Consider the following 21,420-nt stretch of genomic DNA (forward strand, 5'->3'; position numbering starts at 1 on the left):
CTCCCTGGTCATAGGGAAGCTGATAAAAGTCCTTCCTGCGTGTGTACAGGGCTTCAGTGACCTGTCTAATGCAGCGATGTGTGGCATGCTGAGAAAGTTCGCAAATGTCGTCAGTTGTGGCCTGAAAAGAACCCGAGGCGTAGAACGACAGTGCCATCGTGACTTTGATCTCGACGGACCATGCAGTTCTGATGGTGCTGGCAGGCTACAGATCTGCCCTTATCAGCTGGCATACTTCAGTGATAACCTCTTTGTGGAAGCGCAGTCTCCGAAGGCAGGTGGTGTTGGGCAAGTCGAGGTAAGTATGCTTCTCCTTGTACTTGCGGGGAGTGTAACGTCTGGCCCTCCTCATCTGTCTGTCACTTCGTACATTGGGCACATAATGCAGTGGAGCGTTCCTTCGGTGATGTTGAGTCTGCTGCATGTATTTGGTCACCAAGAGAGGGTGAGAAAGGACTGGCCCCATTGCAGTAGCTCTCTGTTTTCCACCGATTGCTCACAAACAAGGAATGTCCAGACGAACACACCTCTTCAATTCCAATCGGTCACAGTGTGGTCAAGATGTTTTTAGAGATGTTCACATCAACTCCAACGATCTGCAGAGTACATCCAAACTCCGCTAAGGTTGAAGCACAGCAGCCTTTTAAAGGACGCGGCATGTGATGTACAACATCGCGTCCATAACGCTGTGATTTGTTCCAGTTAGTTCCACTTTTTGTGGGCGTTTTTTTGAGTGAGCGTTATTGTGGGCGAAATGTGTGCGAGGTGGTGAAATTGACGATGGCCGATTTCCATGACCGCTAGTTTGGGTAAATATGCTCTTTACAACAAAAAACTGGGCGGGCGTTAATATTGAATTTCGCTGTTAATTCCGTACAGAAAGTAACGCTGGACGATATTATGGGCGTTGAATTCGCCCATTCTGCTGATTCCGCCCAAAAAAGTGGGCGGGTGGTAATATTTTTTCTCGGCGTTAAGCACATGGGGCAAGTAACGCTCGGCGATAAGTTTCCGAAAAATGCCCGCCAGTTTCCATTTTGTGCCAAAATGGGCGATATATGGGTGTTATACGTCATTTCAGTGGTAAAATGGGCGTTAAGCAGGCAAAAAAAGTGGAGGTTCTAGCCCTATATCCCTTTGCAGCCTCTCTAGTCTAGCTCTATAGCTTCTCCAACATCTCCACGTAACAGTAATCCCTGATCCCTGGAGCCATTCTAGTAAATTTCTTCTGTACCCTCTCCAAAACCTTCACGTCCTTCCTAAAGTGTGGTGCCCAGAATTGGACACAATACTCCAGATGGCAGATTGTTGCATACTTGCCATCTACACTTGCTCTCAAACCCATACAGACCACCATCAGCATCACTTTGAGTCTCGACTCACCTCTGTGGCCTTTTTCGCTCTCCTTACAGGTTGGTGCGTCACATGGTTGACAGTCCATGGGCCGAGCGACTGGTTGGCGTAAAAGTCCATCGGGTATCGTTGCTGCCACTCGGCCTTCTTGAGAGCCACAGCCGCCTAATCACAGAGGGAGGAAGCCAGAACACATTGAGACCAGGAGCCCATGGGATATACTTGGCACAATTCCAATAAAACTGCTGGCTTAACACTTCCTTCCCCCTGGATGTTTCATCACTTTATCACCTATTGTCACCAGGTGAGAGGTTGGCTGGGTCAGGCTACATGGCCCCCGACCTCAATAAAAGGCTATCTGGCCCCAGACCTCTATAACTGGCTACCTGCTCCTATACCTCTGTAGATGGCTACCTGGTCCCAGACCTCTATCAATGCTGTTCTCTATCTAACCACTAGGAATTTTCATGAGGGTTTCCCAGGAGCTGCCCAAGTGGGGAAAATGCAGAACATGGAACCATCCTCGCGCAGAATGTTACTGCACTCTCCCGAGCTGGTTTCCCCAAGTGGACAGCTGAACCAGTTGCCCTGGTGGGACGCTTATTTTTGGGGCCTGCAGTACTTTGTGCCCCAGTTACCAGTTGAAGAATGGCTGCACCTCAAGCTGGAGACTGCGAGTCACGAGAGACGGTGGGAGCTCAGCATCACTGTGGAGGGTTTATTATGTAAGATAAACGGCACAGAAACAGGCCATTCGGCCCAACCAGTCCATGTCGCCGTTTATGCTCCACTCGAGCTTCCTCCAGTCTTTCCTCATCTAAATCTATCAGCGTAACCCTCTATTCCCTTCTCCCTCATATGAACATAAGAACATAAGAAATAGGAGCAGGAGTAGGCCATACGGTCCCTTGAGCCTGCTCGGCCATTTAATACGATCATGGCTGATCGGATCATGGACTCAGCTCCACTTCCCTGCCCGCTCTCCATAACCCCTTATTCCCTTATTGTTTAAGAAACTGTCTATTTCTGTCTTAAATTTATTCAATGTCCCAGCTTCCACAGCTCTCTCAGGCAGCGAATTCCACAGATCCACAACCCTCTGAGAGAAGAAATTTCTTCTCATCCCAGTTTTAAATGGGTGGGCCTTTATTCTAAGATTATGCCCTCTAGTTCTAGTCTCCTCTATCAGCGGAAACATCCTCTCTGCATCCACCTTGTCAAGCCCCCTCATAATCTTATACGTTTCGATGACTCTGGATCAGTTCCTATCGAGTGGAGGGTAACCAATGTAACCCCACTTTTTAAAAAAGGAGGGAGAGAGAAAACAGGGAATTATAGACCGGTCGCAGTGACTAGTGGGGTACCGCAAGGTTCTGTGCTGGGGCCCCAGCTGTTTACATTGTACATTAATGATTTAGACGAGGGGATTAAATGTAGTATCTCCAAATTTGCGGATGACACGAAGTTGGGTGGCAGTGTGAGCTGCGAGGAGGATGCTATGAGGCTGCAGAGTGACTTGGATAGGTTAGGTGAGTGGGCAAATGCATGGCAGATGAAGTATAATGTGGATAAATGTGAGGTTATCCACTTTGGTGGTAAAAACAGAGAGACAGACTATTATCTGAATGGTGACAGATTAGGAAAAGGGGAGGTGCAACGAGACCTGGGTGTCATGGTACATCAGTCATTGAAGGTTGGCATGCAGGTACAGCAGGCGGTTAAGAAAGCAAATGGCATGTTGGCCTTCATAGCGAGGGGATTTGAGTACAGGGGCAGGGAGGTGTTGCTACAGTTGTACAGGGCCTTGGTGAGGCCACACCTGGAGTATTGTGTACAGTTTTAGTCTCCTAACTTGAGGAAGGACATTCTTGCTATTGAGGGAGTGCAGCGAAGATTCACCAGACTGATTCCCGGAATAGTGGGACTGACCTATCAAGAAAGACTGGATCAACTGTGCTTGTATTCACTGGAGTTCAGAAGAATGAGAGGGGACCTCATAGAAACGTTTAAAATTCTGACGGGTTTAGACAGGTTAGATGCAGGAAGAATGTTCCCAATGTTGGGGAAGTCCAGAACCAGGGGTCACAGTCTAAGGATAAGAGGTAAGCCATTTAGGACCGAGATGAGGAGAAACTTCTTCACCCAGAGAGTGGTGAACCTGTGGAATTCTCTACCACAGAAAGTAGTTGAGGCCAATTCACTAAATATATTCAAAAGGGAGTTAGATGAAGTCCTTACTACTAGGGGGATCAAGGGGTATGGCGAGAAAGCAGGAAGGGGGTACTGAAGTTGCATGTTCAGCCATGAACTCATTGAATGGCGGTGCAGGCTAGAAGGGCTGAATGGCCTACTCCTGCACCTATTTTCTATGTTTCTATGTTTCTAAGATTACCTCTCATTCTTCTGAATTCCAATGAGTAGAGGCCCAACCTCGTCAACCTTTCCTCATAAGTCAACCCCCTCATCCCCGGAATTAACCTAGTGAACCTTCTCTGAACTGCCTCCAAAGCAAGTATATCCTTTCGTAAATATGGAAACCAAAACCGCACGCAGTATTCCAGGTGTGGCCTCACCTATATCCTGTACGAATGTAGCAAGACTTCCCTGCTTTTATACTCCATCCCCTTTGCAATAAAGGCCAAGATTCCATTGGCCTTCCTATCACTTGCTGTACCTGCATACTATCCTTTTGTGTTTCATGCACAAGTACCCCCAGGTCCTACTGTACTGCAGCACTTTGCAATCTTTCTCCATTTAAATAATAACTTGCTCTTTGATTTTTTTCTGCCAAAGTGCATGACCTCACACTTTCCAACATTATACTCCATCTGCCAAATTTTTGCCCACTCACTAAGCCTGTCTATGTCCGCTTGCAGATTTTATGTGTCCTCACACACTGCTTTTCCTCCCATCTTTGTATTGTCAGCAAACTTGGCTACGTTACACTCGGTCCCTTCATCCAAGTCGTTAATATAGATTGTAAATAGTTGGGGTCCCAGCACTGATCCCTGTGCTTGTCTAGCCTCCCCTTAAATGCATCTATACATTTCGCTTCAACCACTCTCTGTGGTAGCAAGTTCCACATTCTCGCCACACTCTGGGTAAAGAAGTTTCTTTTGAATTCCCTATTGGATTTCTTGGTGACTATCTTATATTGATGGCCTCCTATCTGATTGGATCAGGACTCCCGGTGTGACCTTTATTTTTAAGCAGCGAAGGCAGTAGATATAATGAATGAACCTGGACTCCAGACTGCTCTCTTTCATGGGTAGCCTTATCCTGAATAATTGATATAATTAATCTTTTTATTTCATTTCCTCTGTGTGTGTGGTTAAAGCTTAATTATCAATTGTTTGCTGCAAATTACAATTGTGTTATTTCCCCCGTATTATTTTGCAATCGATGCTCTATTTGCTGATTGATGTCGTGAAGTTGTGTTTCATTCGATATTCCTTTTAGAACTGTTCGTTTCTAAGTGATCGTTTTTTTTAAATAAAACATGTATTTCTTTCCTTCTCTTGGGATCCCTCTGGAATTTGCCGCTACGCATTCTCACCCGCTACTGCGGTTCCGCCAGCGACCTGCGGGGGCAGCAGTGGGGTTACCTCCGTTACCATGACAGCACTGGAGGCCGCAGTCTGCATCACGGCCTATGTGGCGGGGGTGGGCGTTGATCCACACAGATTCGGGTCGCCAACCCTCCAGGATTGCCCGGGATCTCCAAGAAGGAAAGATTAATCCCAGGACAGCTGCTGCAAGCAAAACCCAGGAGAAAAATGATTGAGGCAATTTTTTTTTCAGCGTCGCTGGCAAGGCCGGCATTTATTGCCCATCCCCAATTGCCTTCGAGAAGGTGGTGGTGAGCCACCGCCTTGAATACAACTGAGTGGCTCGCTAGGCCATTTCAGAATCAATCACATTGCTGTGGGTCTGTAGTCACATATAGGCCAGACCGGGTAAGGGTGGCAGATTTCCTTCCCGAAAGGACATTACTGAACCAGATGGGTTTTGGTAGTTTCATGGTGGTCATCTTCTTCTTTGGCAGTCCCCCGGAATCGAGGATGACTTGCTTCCACACTAAAATGAGTTCTAAGGTGACTGATGAGACAGTCTCTGACAGAGGTGAGGCAGATAGTGGTTGGAGGGACGGGGTGGGTGGGATGCTTGATTTGTCGTACGCTCCTTCCGCTGTTTCTGCTTGGCTTCTGCGTGCTCCCGATGAAGAGACTTGAAGTGTTCGGCGTCTTCTCGGATGCTTCTCCTCCACTCTGAGCGGTCTTGGGCCAGGGATCCCCAAGAGTCGGTGGGGAATGTTACATTCTTTTTAATGGAGGCTTTGAGGGTGCCCTTGAAGCGTTTTCTCTGCCCTCCTGGGGACTCGCCTGCCGTGACGTAGCTTGGAGTAGAGCGCTTGTTTTGGGAGTCGAGTGTCGGGCACGCGGACGATGTGGCCCTTCCACTGGAGTTGATTGAACGTGGTCAATGCCTCGATGCTGGAGATATTGGCCTGAGAGAGAACGCTGATGTTGGTGCGCCTATCCTGCCAATGAATTTGCAGGATTTTACGGAGGCAGCGTTGGTGGTACTTCTCCAGTGCTTTGAGGTGCCTGCTGTACATAGTCCATGTCTCTGAAACATATAGGAGGGTGGGTATCACCATGCTCTGTAGACCATGAGCTTGGTGCCGGGTTTTCAGGGTCACCATTACTAATATTAGTTTTTTTTTAATATTCCAAATTAATTTAATTAACTGAATTTAAATTCCCCAGCTGCCATGGTGGGATTTGAACTCACGTCTCTAGATCATTAAAAGATTGTGTTTAAAAAAAAATAATTCTTTGAACACTTTTGTTTACTAATTATAAAAACATCAGACTTGGGGAAGAAAAAAGGTCTGTCCGACTGACAGTCAAGAATCATCCAATCGGGTAATAGTGAGTCTACTCGCTGTCCAATTGGTGAGGGGAGGCCGGGCACCGCGAGGATGGGCGTGTCGGGCAATCAATGGCGGAAGTACGGGGGCGGGGCGGTTGGCCGAGGTCATGTGATGCCACCTCCAGGAATACCTCCAGCCAGAGTTGGCGACCTTAGCTCAGATTGCCGGCACAGATCCTCTGTGGCGATGCCGAGTTCTCACCGTCCCTTTGTGACTGGCAGTCTCTCGCTCAAGATACAGCCGCTTTTGTCAAAGGAGCAACGTAGCATCAACGCAGTCAGTCGCCATCTCAAGACCCAGCAGAGCTTGGGGGAAGGTAGGGTTGGACGTGGTCCAGGAGGGTTTCATCACTTGACCTCCAACTGCCCCGCCCCCACTCTCCTGCCATTGGTCGCCTGACATGTCCGTCGCTGCGGAGCCCCGCCTTAAAAGAAAGGGAAGACTTGCATTTATCTAGTGGCTTTCATGACCTCAGGCTAGCCCATGAAGCACTTTTTGACCTGTGGAAACTGTTGTAATGTAGGAAGCGCAGCTGCCAATTTTGCGCACAGCAAGCTCCCACAAACAGACATCCCAACGAATAGACTCTGTGTTACCTGATCAGATGATTCTTGACTGTTAACCAACCTTTCCTCCCCACCCCACCTCCAATATTTTTTACAACTAATAAATGGAAGTGTTCAAAGCACATGAAAGGAACACACAGTTTGGTTTTAATGCCAACTATGATTTCTCTCTCTCTGTTAAACTAGCAGCAGTGACCAGGAGATTAGTCCCCGATTCCTGAAGTCACCAGGGCAACCCTGGAGGGTTGGCAACCCTGGAGGGTTGGCAACCCCAGAGGGAGGGTCAGGGGGTCAGTGCAGGTTTGCCGACCCTTTGGTTTTCGCACGCGACATCTCAGCCACCTCATGACAGCGAGAGTAGGAAGGGCACAGAGAAGGTTGCAGGACCCTGCCCATACAGAGACAGGAAACGCTGCCATCGTCACTGCAGAAGACGACGAGGGTTGAATCTCAGTGAGATACTTATCAGGTAATTCACTTTACTGAGCTTCGAATTCCCATCTCTTCTTTAATGGACTTTCTGCCTGGAGCAGAGGAAATTGTGTTGTTGTTCTTCATTGTAATAAAGGAGTTTGTTGGAATGAGGTTTGAACCCATATTTTATAAAGAACCGGACCTCCTCGGATGGTCTTGTACCTTTTCCCGGTCCGATAGGCCAGGATTGATCCCTGGCCTGTGTTGCATCAGCTGATCCCATCCGGTGTGCAAACAGAAGGGCCATTGCTTCAGAACTAGGGAGAGGGAAATGGGCCAGGCTTCCCCACTCCCGACTGCTGCCCAGTGTCCCCGGCTGGTAGGTGTGTGTGTGGGTGGAAGTCAGGTGAGGACAGGACCTGGCCTCCGCGTGATGCCCCCTGCAATCAAATAGCTTCCTGCACTCACGGTTTATGTTCACACCTGGAGAATGGCCACTTGGGTGAGGTACCGAGGGAGGGCTGCTGGCAACCACCCCAGAGGAAGAATCATAGAAAAATTAGGACACAGAAGGAGGCCATTCGGCCCATCGTGTCTGTGCCAGTCATCAGCTTAGGGAGAAGGGGAATAAAACATGGGCTCTGGATCCGACTCCCTCTTTGAATCACTCACTTCTCGCTGTGATTGTGATTGCCGGCACAAACATGATGGGCCAAATGGCCTCCTTCAATGCTGTCTCATTCTATAATATCTCGGAATGCTGAGATCCTAGCAGGTCCCGCCACCTCTGCTGCCCAGAGCAGCCCTCGGTCCCATTGGTAGCATCTTAATCTGAAGCCATCCGCCCTTGTTACACCCGCAATATTGCCAACACGCAGCTTCCTATTTCACCAGGGTCGAGGCTGGCTGGCCACCTACCTCATACGGAGTGAGCAGGGGTCTGGAAAAAGCCTTTCCCCAGTCGATGGAAAGCCTCGGACAGGCAACCTGCACCCACCTGGAAAAGGAACACAAACCTGCACTGAGTGAAGGCCACATCAGCAGAACCGTGGATGATATACACAAACATCTTTATATAGCACCTTTAACCGAGTAAAATGTCCAGCGTAATAACAAGAGTGAGTTACCAGCTATAAACGCAAAGACCTTTATTAAAATTGATAAATTAAATCCCAACACCAGTAACAACGTGCATTTATATAGAGCCTTTAATGTCGTAAAATGTTGCAAGGCGCTTCACAGGAGCGTAAATCAGCTAAACATTTGACACCGAGCCAAAGGACAGCTAACCAAAAGCTTGCTTAAAGAGGTACGGTTTAAGGAGCGTCTTGAGATAGAGGCGGAGAGGTTTGTGGAGGGAGTTCCAGAGGTTGGGGCCTAGGCAGCTGAAGGCACTGTCACCGATGGTGGAGTGAAGAAAGTGGGGGATTCATGAGAGACCAGAATTGGAGGAGAGCAGAGATCTAAGGAGGGATGTAGGGCTGGAGGCTGTACCCGCTCCGCCTCCAGCCCTACATCCCTCCCGAGAGCTCCGCTCTCCTCCAATTCTGGCCTCTCGTGAATCCCCCACTTCCTTCCCTCTCTGAATGGACAAGACTGACATGTACTTGTCCCTCCCCCCTAGGACCTCAGTGTTATGCTCCCACACCTCCAAAACGCAGCAGTGTCCCAGCAAAACAGCTCCCCATTAAGACTCTCTGCCCTGAACTCCCCTGTGGCTTTAGGGAGAGGGCTGTGAGGTCTTGTGGACCTCCCCCCTCCCCCGACCTAATTCCCCAGACGAAGGCAGGAGACGGCGTTGAGACAGAGAGCTGAGCGGCTAAAATGGTCACGAATCAACCAGCTCCCTGCAGACACAAAATATTTCAGAGGCTAATTTAATGGTGCCAACTGTAATCAGGCAGTAAATCATTTTTAGCGCTGCAACCTTGCGAGCAGGCAGCTGCTGAATATTTTATACCGACTGTCTGTAAAGGTCCTGGGCAGGGGGGAAACACACAATATCCTGACTTTACCCCAGGGGTGTGGGCTTGCTTGAATCTTTATTGCCCAACACTGTGTCCTGCTTGTAGCTGCACTGGTAGTATTTATGGGAGCTGTTAGGAGCAGATTATTTGTGTTTTCAGTTACGGTCCTAATCTGGTGCTCCCACACAGGGACCGTCCATCTCAGCCAGAGCCAGTCAGTGGGGCGATTCATAAGAACATAAGAAATAGGAGCAGAAATTGGCCATATGGTCCCTTCAACCTGCTCCACCATTCAATAAGATCATGGCTGATCTAACTCAACTCCACTTTCCCGCCAATCCCCATATCACTTAATTCCCTTAATATCCAAAGATTTTTCTATCAGTCTTGAATGAACTCAACGACTGAACATCCACAGCCCTCTGGGGCAAAGAATTCCAAAGATTCACAACCCTCTGAGTGAAGAAATTCCTCCTCCTCTCGGTCTTAAGTGGCCAACCCCTTATCCTGAGACTATGCCCTCTTTGTTCTAGACTCTCTAGCCAGGGGGAAAAAAACACTCTGCATCTACCCTGTCCATCCTCCTCATTCTTCTAAACTCCAGAGAGTATGGGCCCAATCTACTCAATCTCAAGTCATAGGACAACCCTCTCATCTCAGCGATCAATCTAGCGAACCTTCGTTGCACCCCCTCTAAGGCAAGAATGTCCTTCCTCAGATAAGGAGGCCAAAACTGTACACAGTACTTACCTCCTCTCCACTCCCCTGAAGGCCAGACTGGGGTGAGGTTCCACAGCTGCTCTCCAGTACTCCGCCCAAGTGGCCGTACTTCATGTACTGGGTGCTAACTGGCTGTTTAACCGTGAAGGCAGCACCCGCTCTCGCTCGATGTCCAATACACGCACTTTTCAGCAAGAGTCGCTGAATCGCAGTCTGGAGCTGGAACCTCCTGGATCCCCCCTTCCCCCCCCGCCCCCCCGCCCCCCGCCATCCTTAGTTCTCGAGCAGCAAGACCATACAACTCAGAGCCGGGATGGAAAGCTGCTCTTCTGGTCAGTCTGGCTTAATGCGGTGCCTTTACCATCAAGGAGATCAACATCAATAATCCATTTAAACAAAACGTAGTGAAGGGAACCCAAGTGACACCATTGACGGATCGCTGTAGTGCAGGTACACTGGCTCCCTATCTCTGTAACCTCCTCCGGCCCTACAACCCTCCCAGATCTCTGCGCTCCTCCAATTCTGGCATCTTGCATAAGAACATAAGAAATAGGAGCAGGAGTAGGCCACCTGGCCCCTTGAGACTGCTCTGCCATTTAATAAGATCCGATCTGATCATGGACTCAGCTCCACTTCCCTGCCCGCTCCCCATAACTCCTTATTCCCTTATTGCTCAAAAATCTGTCCATCTCCGCCTTAAATATATTCATGACCCAGCCTCCACAGCTCTGTGGGGCAGAGAATTCCACAGATTTACGACCCTCTGAGAAAAGAAATTCCTCCTCATCTCAGTTTTAAATGGGCGGCCTCTTATTCTGAGACTATGCCCCCTAGTTTTAGTTTCCCCTATGAGTGGAAATATCCTCTCTGCATCCACCTTGTCGAGCCCCCTCATTATCTTATATGTTTTGATAAGATCACCTCTCATTCTTCTGTACTCCAATGTGTATAGGCCCAACTTCCTCAACCTATCTTCATAAGTCAACCCCCTCATCTCCAGAATCAATCTAGTGAACCTTCTCTGAATAGCCTCCGATGCAAGTATACACAGTTGATAAGCTCCCCGCTGGAATGGAGCTAAACTACAGAACCAGTGGGAAGCTGTTCAATCTTCGCTATCTCCAGGCCAGGTCCAAGACTACTCCGTCGAGCTACAGTATGCGGACGATGCCTGGTCTGTGCACACACAGAGGCTGAACTCCAGGACATAGTCGACATATTTACCGAGGCGTATGAAAGCATGGGCCTTACGCTAAACATTAGTAAGACAAAGGTCCTACACCAGCCTGTCCTTGCCGCACAGCACTGCCCCCCCAAACATCAAGATCCATGGCGTGGCCCTGGACAACATGGACTACTTCTCCTATCTCGGGAGTCTCCTATCAACAAGTGCAGGCATTGATGATGAGATCCAACACCACCTCCAGTGCGCCAGTGCAGCCTTCGGCCGTCTGAGGAAAAGAGTGTTTGAAGATCAATCCCTCAAAACTGCCACCAAGCTCATGGCCTACAGGGCTGTAGTAATACCTGCCCTCCTGTATGGCTCAGAGACATGGACCACGTACAGTTGACACCTCAAGTCGCTGGAGAAATACGACCAGCGATGTTTCCGCAAGTTCCTGCAAATCCCCTGGGAGGACAGATGCACCGACATTAGCGTCCTCGTCCAGGCCAACATCCCCAGCATTGAAGCACTGACCACACTTGATCAGCTCCGCTGGGCAGGCCACATAGTTCGCAGGCCAGACACGAGACTCCCAAAGCAAGCGCCCTACTCGGAACTCGTCCACGGCAAACGAGCCAAAGGCGGGCAGAGGAAACATTACAAGGACACCCTCAAAGCCTCCTTGATAAAGTGCGACATCCCCACTGACACCTGGGAGTCCCTGGCCAAAGACCGCCCTAAGTGGATGAAGTGCATCTCATCGCCGAGAGCATGCAGAAATCAAGCGCAGGCAGCGGAAAGAGCGTGCGGCAAACCAGGCTCCCTGCCCACCCTTTCCCTCAACGACTGTCCCACCTGTGACAGAAACTGTGGTTCTTGTATTGGACTGTACAGTCACCTAAGAACTCATGCGATTCCGAGGGACTGCCTATGATGATGATCCTTCCTTAAATACGGAGATCAAAACTGTACGCAGTACTCTAGGTGTGGCCTCACCAATATCCTGTACAGTTGTAGCAGGACTTCTCTGCTTTTATACTCTATCCCCCTTGCAATATAGGCCAACATTCCATTTGCCTTCCTGATTACTTGCTGTACCTGCATACTAACTTTTTGTGTTTCATGCACAAGGATCCCCAGGTCCCTCTGTACTGCAGCACTTTGCAATTTTTCTCCATTTAAATTATAATTTGCTTTTCTATTTTTTCTGCCAAAGTGGATAACCTCACATTTTCTCACAGTATACTCCATCCGCCAAATGTTAGTCTGTCTATATCCCTTTGCAGATTATTTGTGTCCTCCTCACAATTTGCTTTCCCACCCATCTTTGTATCATCAGCAAACTTGGCTACATTACACTCGGTCCTTTCATTCAAATCATTAATATAGGTTGTAAATAATTGAGGGCCCAGCACCGATCCCTGCGGCACCCCACTAGTCGCTGTTTGCCAACCGGAAAATGACCCATTTATCCCGACTCTCTTTTCTGTTAGTTAGCCAATCCTCTATCCATGCTAATATATTACCCCCAATCCTGTGAGCTTTTATCTTGTGCAGTAACCTTTTATGTGGCACCTTATCGAATGCCTTCTAGAAATCCAAATACACCACATCCACTGGTTCTCCCTTATCCACCCTGCTCGTTACATCCTCAAAGAACTCCAGCAAATTTGTCAAACATGATTTTCCTTTCATAAAACCATGCTGACTCTGCTTGATTGAATCATACTTTTCTAAATGTCCTGCTGCTGCTTCCTTAATAATGGACTCCAGCATCCCCAATTTGAATCGCTTCACCATTGGCGGCTGTGCCTTCAGCTGCCAAGATCCTAAGCTCTGGAATTCCCTCCCTAAACCTCTCCGCCTCTCTCTCCTCCTTTAACTCCCTTATTAAAAACCTACTTCTTTAACCAAGCTTTTGGTCACCTGCCTAATTATGTCATTATGTGGCTCGGAGTCAGATTTTGTCTGATAATCGCTCCTGTGAAGCGCCTTGGGCAGTTTTATTAGATTAAAGGCGCTATATAAATGCAAGTATTTAGCAAATTTCATCGGTAGCCTTCGACTGACCTCCGCCTGTGTCTTGGTTCAGTCTAACGGAATCGCCTGCCTTCCCTTTAACAATTTGCTGAGAGACCTTGAGCCGGATATGACCCGGCATTCTTTCCCCTTTCAGACGCTGACTGACCTGTCGCGTCGTCTCCAGCATTTTCTATATTCGTCTCATTTCTGCTTTCTGGCCTGGCACATCAGACTGTATCTATGCAGTGTCACGCACACCCAGCTGGTGAAGGTTCAGAGACAAGTATCATCCAGAATAAATAGTCAGCAGACACACCACGCTACAGAAAGTATTCTCAGTGAAATTACAGGGCTTAACCTGGCATTAAACTGCCCTGGCTCGCATGCCGATCGACACTCTACAAATGCCAAGTTCACTGGGGTGATTTTTCTCAGTGGAATTGTACAAATAGGACAATTCTTTTTTGGACACGAGCGTAAAATTACAAAGCTACAGTCTGTGTGATGTGGTGTCACCTTGAACGTTGCCCTTGACAACTGAGCCTTTAACTGGCAGGATGCTACAATTAATTCCTGTCTCCCTGGGCTAGAGAGAGAGAGAGAGAGAGAGAAGGGGTGGGGGGGGGGGCGGAGAACAGCTATGGTTCCCGCTCCCGATCCCTGTCCAGTGACACCTGCTGTGTGTCGATGTGAAATAAAGAAAAGATGGTGAACTTTTGAGATTATTTCAATACGCAAAATGGTTGGCACTGTACACCCGGAGTGTGCAACGCCAGGGTTAAGTGTTAATGTACGTTCTTGGAGGTTGTCATTATCCTCACCCCACATCAGTGGGGTTTTGATGTGTTTTGCATGTAAATTAGCTCAATTCCAAGCACAGGAAATGGCACTCTCTTCAGGCAGCTCATTGGGAAGGAAGGACATGGATTTATATAGCGCCTTTCACAACCACCGGACATATCAAAGCACTTTACAGCCAATGAAGTGTTGTAATGTAGGAAATTTGTGCACAGCAAACTGCCACAAACAAATGTGATAATGACCAGATAATCTGATTTTGTAATGTTGATTGAGGGATAAATATTGGCCAGGACACCAGGGATAAATCTCCTGCTCTTCTTCAAAATAGTGCCATGGGATCATTAACGTCCACCTGAGAGGTCAGACAGGGCCTCGGTTTAACGTCTCATCCGAAAGACAGCACCTCCGACAGTACAGCACTCCCTCAGTACCGCACTGGAATGTCAACCTAGATGTTTTTGTGCTCAAGTCCCTGGAGTGGGATTTGAACCCACAACATTCTGACTCAGAGACGAGAGTGCTGACATAGAAACATAGAAAGTAGGTGCAGGAGTAGGCCATTCGGCCCCTCAAGCCTGCACCACCATTCAATATGATCATGGCTGATCATATACAACTTCAGTACCCCATTCCTGCTGTCTTTCCATACCCCCTGATCCCTTTAGCTGTAAGGGCCACATCTAAGTCCCTTTTGAATATATCCAACGAACTGGCCTCAACAACTTTTTGTGGTAGAGAATTCCATAGGTTCACAATTCTCTGAGGAAGTTCATCCTCATCTCGGTCCGATATGGCTTACCCCTTATCCTTAGACTGTGACCCCTGGTTCTGGACTTCCCCAACATCGGGAACATCCTTCCTGCATCTGACCTGTCCAGTCTCGTCAGAATTCTATATGCTTCTATGAGATCCCCTCTCATTCTTTTAAATTCCAGTGAATATAAGCTTGATCGATCCAGTCTTTCTTCATATGTCAGTCCTGCCATCCCGGAATCAGTCTGGTGAACCTTCGCTGCACTCCCTCAATAGCAAGAATATCCTTCCTCAGATTAGGAGACCAAAAATGTACACAATATTCCAGGTGAGGTCTCACCAAGGCCCTGTACAACTGCAGGAAGACCTCCCTGCTCCTATACTCAAATCCCCTCGCTATGAAGGCCAACATGCCATTTGCTTTCTTCACCGCCTGCTGTACCTGCATGCCAACTTTCAATGACTGATGTACCATGACACCCAGGTCTCGGTGACACTGAGCCTCAGCTGACACTCTGTGCAGGAGTCGGGTTATAACAAACTGAGTGGAAGCCAGGTAATGGCAGACTGACCGGGGACCAGGTAATGGCAGACTGACCGGGGACCAGGTAATGGCAGACTGACCGGGGACCAGGTAATGGCAGACTGACCGGGGACCAGGTAATGGCAGACTGACCGGGGATCAGGTAATAGCAGACTGATCGGGGACCAGGTAATGGCAGACTGACCGGGGACCAGGTAATGGCAGACTGACCAGGGACCAGGTAATGGCAGACTGACCGGGGACCAGGTAATAGCAGACCTACCGGGGACCAGGTAATGGCAGACTGACCGGGGACCAGGTAATGGCAGACTGACCGGGGACCAGGTAATGGCAGACTGACCGGGGACCAGGTAATGGCAGACTGAGTGTGCACCAGGTAATGGCAGACTGACCGGGGACCAGGTAATGGCAGACTGACCGGGGACCAGGTAATGGCAGACTAGGTGGGCACAGGTAATAGCAGACTAGGTGTGCACCAGGTAATAGCAGACTGCCCAAGCACCAGATAATAGCAGACTACCCGGGCACCAGGTTATGGCAGACACTAGCAACCGCTGTCATGCGAAGAGGGGAAGCATAAACTGCTGAGATTTACAGGGATGAATAAACAGCACAAACATTTGGTTAATGTTCTTCGAGCTCAGTGCTGTTGGATGTCTGTACCTTGTGTGTCTCCTGAACAGGAAGCAAGCTGACAGAGGCAAATGGATCTGTTAGAGCCCTCTGAACTATCAGGCGGGGGGAGGGTGAGAGCCTTCACTGAATGGGCTGACAACATATTGATTGAAACTGTGCTGTTAATTAACAGGAAACATGAGTTCTCTCTTCAGGTAACAAAACAACAGACCAAAAAAAAAATTACAAGTGCCACAGTGACAACACAGAGCCATGTCTGCCTTGTTCCCGTGTGATTTACCCACTAGACACAGTAATTGAGACTGAAGCCCTGTTACACGTAAGCCCTGTGCTGTCTAAACAGCCTGTCGGCTTGGCTCAATTGGTATTATCTTTGCCATTGAGTCAGTAGGTTCTGGGTTCAAGCCCCACTATGGTGCTGAGCAGTTAGTTTAAGCTGACACCAGTACAGAACTGAGGCAGCTCCAGTAATGTAGGGAAGAAAGTAAGAAAGCACCTGCATTTATATGACCTCCGGACGACCCAAAGCACTTTACAGCCGATGAAGTCCTTTTTGGAAGTGTAGTCACTGTTGTAATGCAGGAAAAGCAAGGCTTTCTTTAATAGTGTCTGGGAAGATACAGTTCTTTCTTTATTTGGTACAAAGTGCTGTCCAACTATAATCGGAAACGCAGCTCATGAGAGAACCTATGTCCACGTACGGGCTAGGCACCTTGGGCATCAGTGCCTGCAGTCAGTGAGTTTTAGCGCCCAGTAATTGTTTAACAGTCTGACATATCTAAGAGCTTGTCAGTGCTTTGACTAGAGAGGCAGAAGAAGTACTGAAATTAGCCTGTGGATATTCCTTGACATGTTTCCCAGCCGAAACTAGCGAGTGGGCTGCATGTTAATTAAATCGCTTTCGGGTCAGACACAATCACAGGAAAATATCATGTCCAACTTTCTTTTCTAACAAAACATCTCTTGCAGCAGTGAAGATCGTGGAGGCAGCAGTGGACATATTGGGGGCAGGCTCCATGACCCTCACTGCTGTCTGCTCACGGTCCGTAGCCTTCAAGCGAGTTCCAGAACCCCTCCACTCCAATATCTTCACTGATGCCGCCATGATCTTCACCATCCCTATCTCTGTATCCTCCTCCGGCCCGACAACCAGCGTTGCCATAAAGCTGCGCTTACCGCGTAGGCTGATCGCCGGCATTTCAGTGGGACATTTGACACATGCGTGAAATTGTGAATGAGCCGTGCAGTCCGTGAAAGGGACCATACACACACCCCAAAAATTATGGGGACCACTGCTTACAGCCCGCCAAGATCTCTGCCCTCCTTCAATTCTGGTCTCTTGTGCATTTCCGATTTTAATCGTTCCACTGTGCCTTCAGCTGCCTGGGCCCTAAGCTCTGGAATTTCCTCCCTTAACCTCTCCATCTCTCTTTCCTCCTTTAAGATGCTCATTAAAACCTACCACTTTGACCAAGCCCTATCCTAATATCTCCTTATGTACTTGGTGTCAAATGTCATAGTTGGACATGATATCATAGAAGGAATCATAGAAATTTACAGCACAGAAGGAGGCTATTTCGGCTCATCGTGCTCGTGCCGGCCGACAAAGAGCTATCCAGCCCATTCCCACTTTCCAGTTCATGGTCCCGTAGCCTTCAAATGCACATCCAAGTACTTTTTGAAATGTGGTGAGGGTTTCTGCCTCTACCACACTGAGAGTTCCAGACCCCCACCATCCTCTGGGTGAAAAAAATTCCCCTCCAATCCCCTCTAGACCTCCAATGACTTTAAATCTATGCCCCCTGGTTGTTGACCCCTCTGCTATGCAAAATAGGTCCTTCCTATCCACTCTATCTAGGCCCCTCATAATTTTATGCACCTCAATAAGGTCTCCCCTCAGCCTCCTCTGTTCCAAAGAAAACAAACCCAGCCTCTCCAATCTTTCCTCATAGCTAAAATTCTCCAGTCCAGGCAACATCCTCGTAAATCTCCTCTGCACCCTTTCTAGTGCAATCACATCTGTCCTGTAATGTGGTGACCAGAACTGCACACAGTACTGTAGCTGTGGTCTAACCAGTGTTTTATACAGTTCAAGCATAACCCCCCTGCTCTTGTATTCTGTGCCTCAGCTAATAAAGCCAAGTATTCTGTATGCCTTCTTAATCACCTTATCTACCTGGCCTGCTACCTTCAGGGATCTGTGGACATGCACTCCCAGGTCCCTTTGTTCCTCTACACTTCTCAGTGTCGTACCATTTAACGTGTATTCCCTTTCCTTGTTAGCCTTCCCCAAATGCATTACCTCACACTTTACCGGATTGAATTCCATTTGCCACTGTTCTGCCCAGCTGACCAGTTCATTGATATCTTCCTGCAGTCTACAGCTTTCTTCTTCATTATCAACCACACAGCCTATTTTATCATCTGCAAACTTCTTAATCATACCCCCTACATTAAAGTCTAAATCATTGATGTATACCACAAAAAGCAGCACTTTGTCTGATAAAGCTCCTGTGAAGCCCCGTGAGACATTTTACTACGATTAAAGATGCTATTGAAATGCAGGTGGTTGTTGTTGTATTTCTTACTCGGTGCTTCGTCTTTTGCGAGTTTTGAGGGTTTGGAAATGGGCCTTCATAGAAAATAGGTGCAGGAGTAGGCCATTCGGCCCATTGAACCTGCACCACCGTTCAATATGATCATGGCTGATCATGCAACTTCAGTACCCCACTCCTGCTTTCTCTCCATACCCCTTGATCCCTTTAGGGCCACATCTAACTCCCTTTTGAATATATCCAACGAACTGGACTCAACAACTTTCTGTGGTAGAGAATTCCACAGGTTCACAATTCTCTGGGTGAAAAAGTTTCTCCTCATCTCAGTCCTAGATGGCTTACCCCTTATCCTTAGACTGTGACTCCTGGTTCTGGACTTCCCCAACATCGGGAACATTCTTCCTGCATCTAACCTGTCCAATCCCGTCAGAATGTTATATGCTTCTATGAGATCCCTCTCATTCTTCTAAATTCCAGTGAATATAGGCCTAGTCAATCGAGTCTTTCTTCATATGTCATTCCTGTCATCCCGGGAATCAGTCTGGTGAACCTTCGCTGCACTCCCTCAATAGCAAGAATGTCCTTCCTCAGATTAGGAAAGCAAAACTGCACACAATACTCCAGGTGTGGTCTCACCTGGCCCTGTACAACTGCAGCAAAACCTCCCTGCTCCTCTACTCAAATCCTCTCGCTATAAAGGCCAACATGCCATTTGCTTTCTTTACTGCCTGCTGTACCTGTATGCCTACTTTCAATGACTGATGTACCATGACACCCAGGTCTCGTTGCACCTCCTCTTTTACTAATCTGTCACCATTCAGATAATCTGTCTTCCTGTTTTTGCCACCAAAGTGCATAACCTCACACTTATCCACATTATACTGCATCTGCCGTGTATTTGCTCACTCACCTAACCTGTCCAAGTCACCCTGCAGCCTCTTAGCATCCTCCTCATAGCTCACACTGCCACCCAGCTTAGTGCCATCTGCAAACTTGGAGATATTACATTCAATATAATATATCTAAATCATTAATGTATATTGTAAATAGCTGGGGTCCCAGCATTGAACCTTGCGGTACCCCACTAGTCACTGCCTGCCATTCTGAAAAGGACCCGTTTATTCCATCTTTGCTTCCTGTCTGCCAACCAATTCTCTATCCACATCAATACATTACCCCAATCCCATGTGCCTTAATTTTACATACTAATCTCCTGTGTGGGACCTTGTCAAAAGCCTTTTGAAAGTCCAAATACACCAAATCCACTGGTTCTCCCTTATCCACTCTACAAGTTACATCCTCAAAAAATTCTCGAAGATTTGTCAAGCATGATTTCCCTTTCATAAATCCATGCTGACTTGGACCGATCCTGTCACTGATTTCCAAATGCGCTGCTATTAGATCTTTAATAATTGATTCCAGCATTTTCCCCACTACCGATGTCAGGCTAACCGGTATATAATTCCCTGTTTTCTCTCTCCCTCCATTTTAAAAAGTGGGGTTACAATTGTGAGTTGCAGCAGACAGAGGGAGATGTGCAGTCAGTGTAAAAGCACCATTAATATATACTGAACACCACCATTTCTGTGAAGCATGTGTAGCCATCCTTATCCACTCTCACCTGCAGCATTGAATCGTAGAACTTTACCACACAGGAGGCCATTCGTGTCCGTGCCAATTCTCTGAATGAGCTACCCCCTTATTCCCACTCGCCTGCCATTCAGGCTGTGACACCTTGTGGAACATAGGAACAGGAGGAGGCCATACGGCCCCTCGAGTATGTCCCGCCGTTCAATCAGATCCTGGCTGATCTGCATCTTAACTCCATCTACCCGCCTTGGTTCTGTAACCCTTAATATCCTTGTCTAACACAAATCTATGAATCTCAGTTTTGAAATTTTCCAATTGACCCCTCAGCCTCAACAGCTTTTTGGGGTAGAGAGTTCCAGATTCCCAATACCCTTTGTGTGAAGAAAGGATTCTGGACATCATCCCTGAACGGTCTGGCTCTAATTTTGAGATCATGCCCCCTTGTTCCGGACTCTCCCACCAGAGGAAATAGTTTCTCTCTATCTCCCCCATCAACTTCTTTAATCAGCTTTAATGCTTCAATTAGGTCACCCCTTAATCTTCTGTACTCAAGGGAATACAAGCCGAGTCTAAACAAACTGTCATCATAAATCAACCTTTTTAGCCCCGGGTTTCATTCTGGTGAATCTGCGTTGCCCCCACCCCAATATATCCTTCTTGAGGTGCGGTACCCAGAACTGAACACTGTACTCTAAATGGGGTCTGTCCCATCTGAAAGAGCTATTCACATAGTCCAATTCCCCTACCCTTTCTCTGTATCCTTCGAAGCTTTTCTTTAAAATATTCATCCACTTCCCTTTTTAAAAGCCGTTATAGATTCTGCTTCCATCAGTGTCCATTTCTGATCGGACATTCCCTGTCCTAATAACCCTCTGCTTAAAAATATCTTCTTGACCTTTCCCTTTATTCTTTAAGTGACGAACTTAAATTTGTGCCCTCTATTTAATAATTAGTCCACCAGTGGAAATAGATTTTCCCTGTTTGCTGTCTCACAAATCTCTCATAAGTTTCTATGCCTCAGCCGTGGCTCAGTGGATAGCACGCTCACTCTCAGTCAGACATTTGTGGGTTCGAATCCCACTTAAGCACAGAAATCCAGGCTGACACTCCAGTGCAGTGCTGAGGGAGCGCTGCACTGTTGGAAGTGCCGTCTTTTGGATGAGACGTTAAACCGAGGCCCTGACTGCTCCCTCAAAAAGATCCCATGGCACCATTGTGAAGAAGAGCAGGGGAGTTATCCCCGGTGTCCTAGGCCAATATTTATCCCTCAATCAATACAACAAAAACAGATTATCTGGGTCATTATCACATTGCTGTTTGTGGGATCTTGTTGTGCGCATATTGGCTGCTGGGTTTCCTACATTACAACAGTGACTACACTCCAAAAGTACTTCATTA

General features: G+C 47.8%; 1 protein-coding gene across 2 annotated transcripts in view; it reads right to left on the reverse strand.

The window, feature by feature from the left end:
* Window positions 1-21,420, reverse strand: part of dph1 (diphthamide biosynthesis 1) — a 717,385-nt gene that overhangs the window by 26,752 nt on the left and 669,213 nt on the right. Inside the window, exons 10-11 of one of the 2 annotated variants that reach the window (XM_070856969.1) lie at window positions 8,188-8,266; window positions 1,384-1,518 (exon numbers count right to left, since the gene is read on the reverse strand). In XM_070856969.1, coding sequence (XP_070713070.1) covers window positions 1,384-1,518; window positions 8,188-8,266 — 214 coding nt within the window. The remainder of the gene's footprint in view (window positions 1-1,383; window positions 1,519-8,187; window positions 8,267-21,420) is intronic. The other variant, XM_070856970.1, reaches the window with a different exon arrangement.

This window comes from Pristiophorus japonicus, chromosome 16, assembly GCF_044704955.1.
Source record: "Pristiophorus japonicus isolate sPriJap1 chromosome 16, sPriJap1.hap1, whole genome shotgun sequence".
NCBI classification, from domain to species: Eukaryota; Metazoa; Chordata; class Chondrichthyes; family Pristiophoridae; genus Pristiophorus; species Pristiophorus japonicus.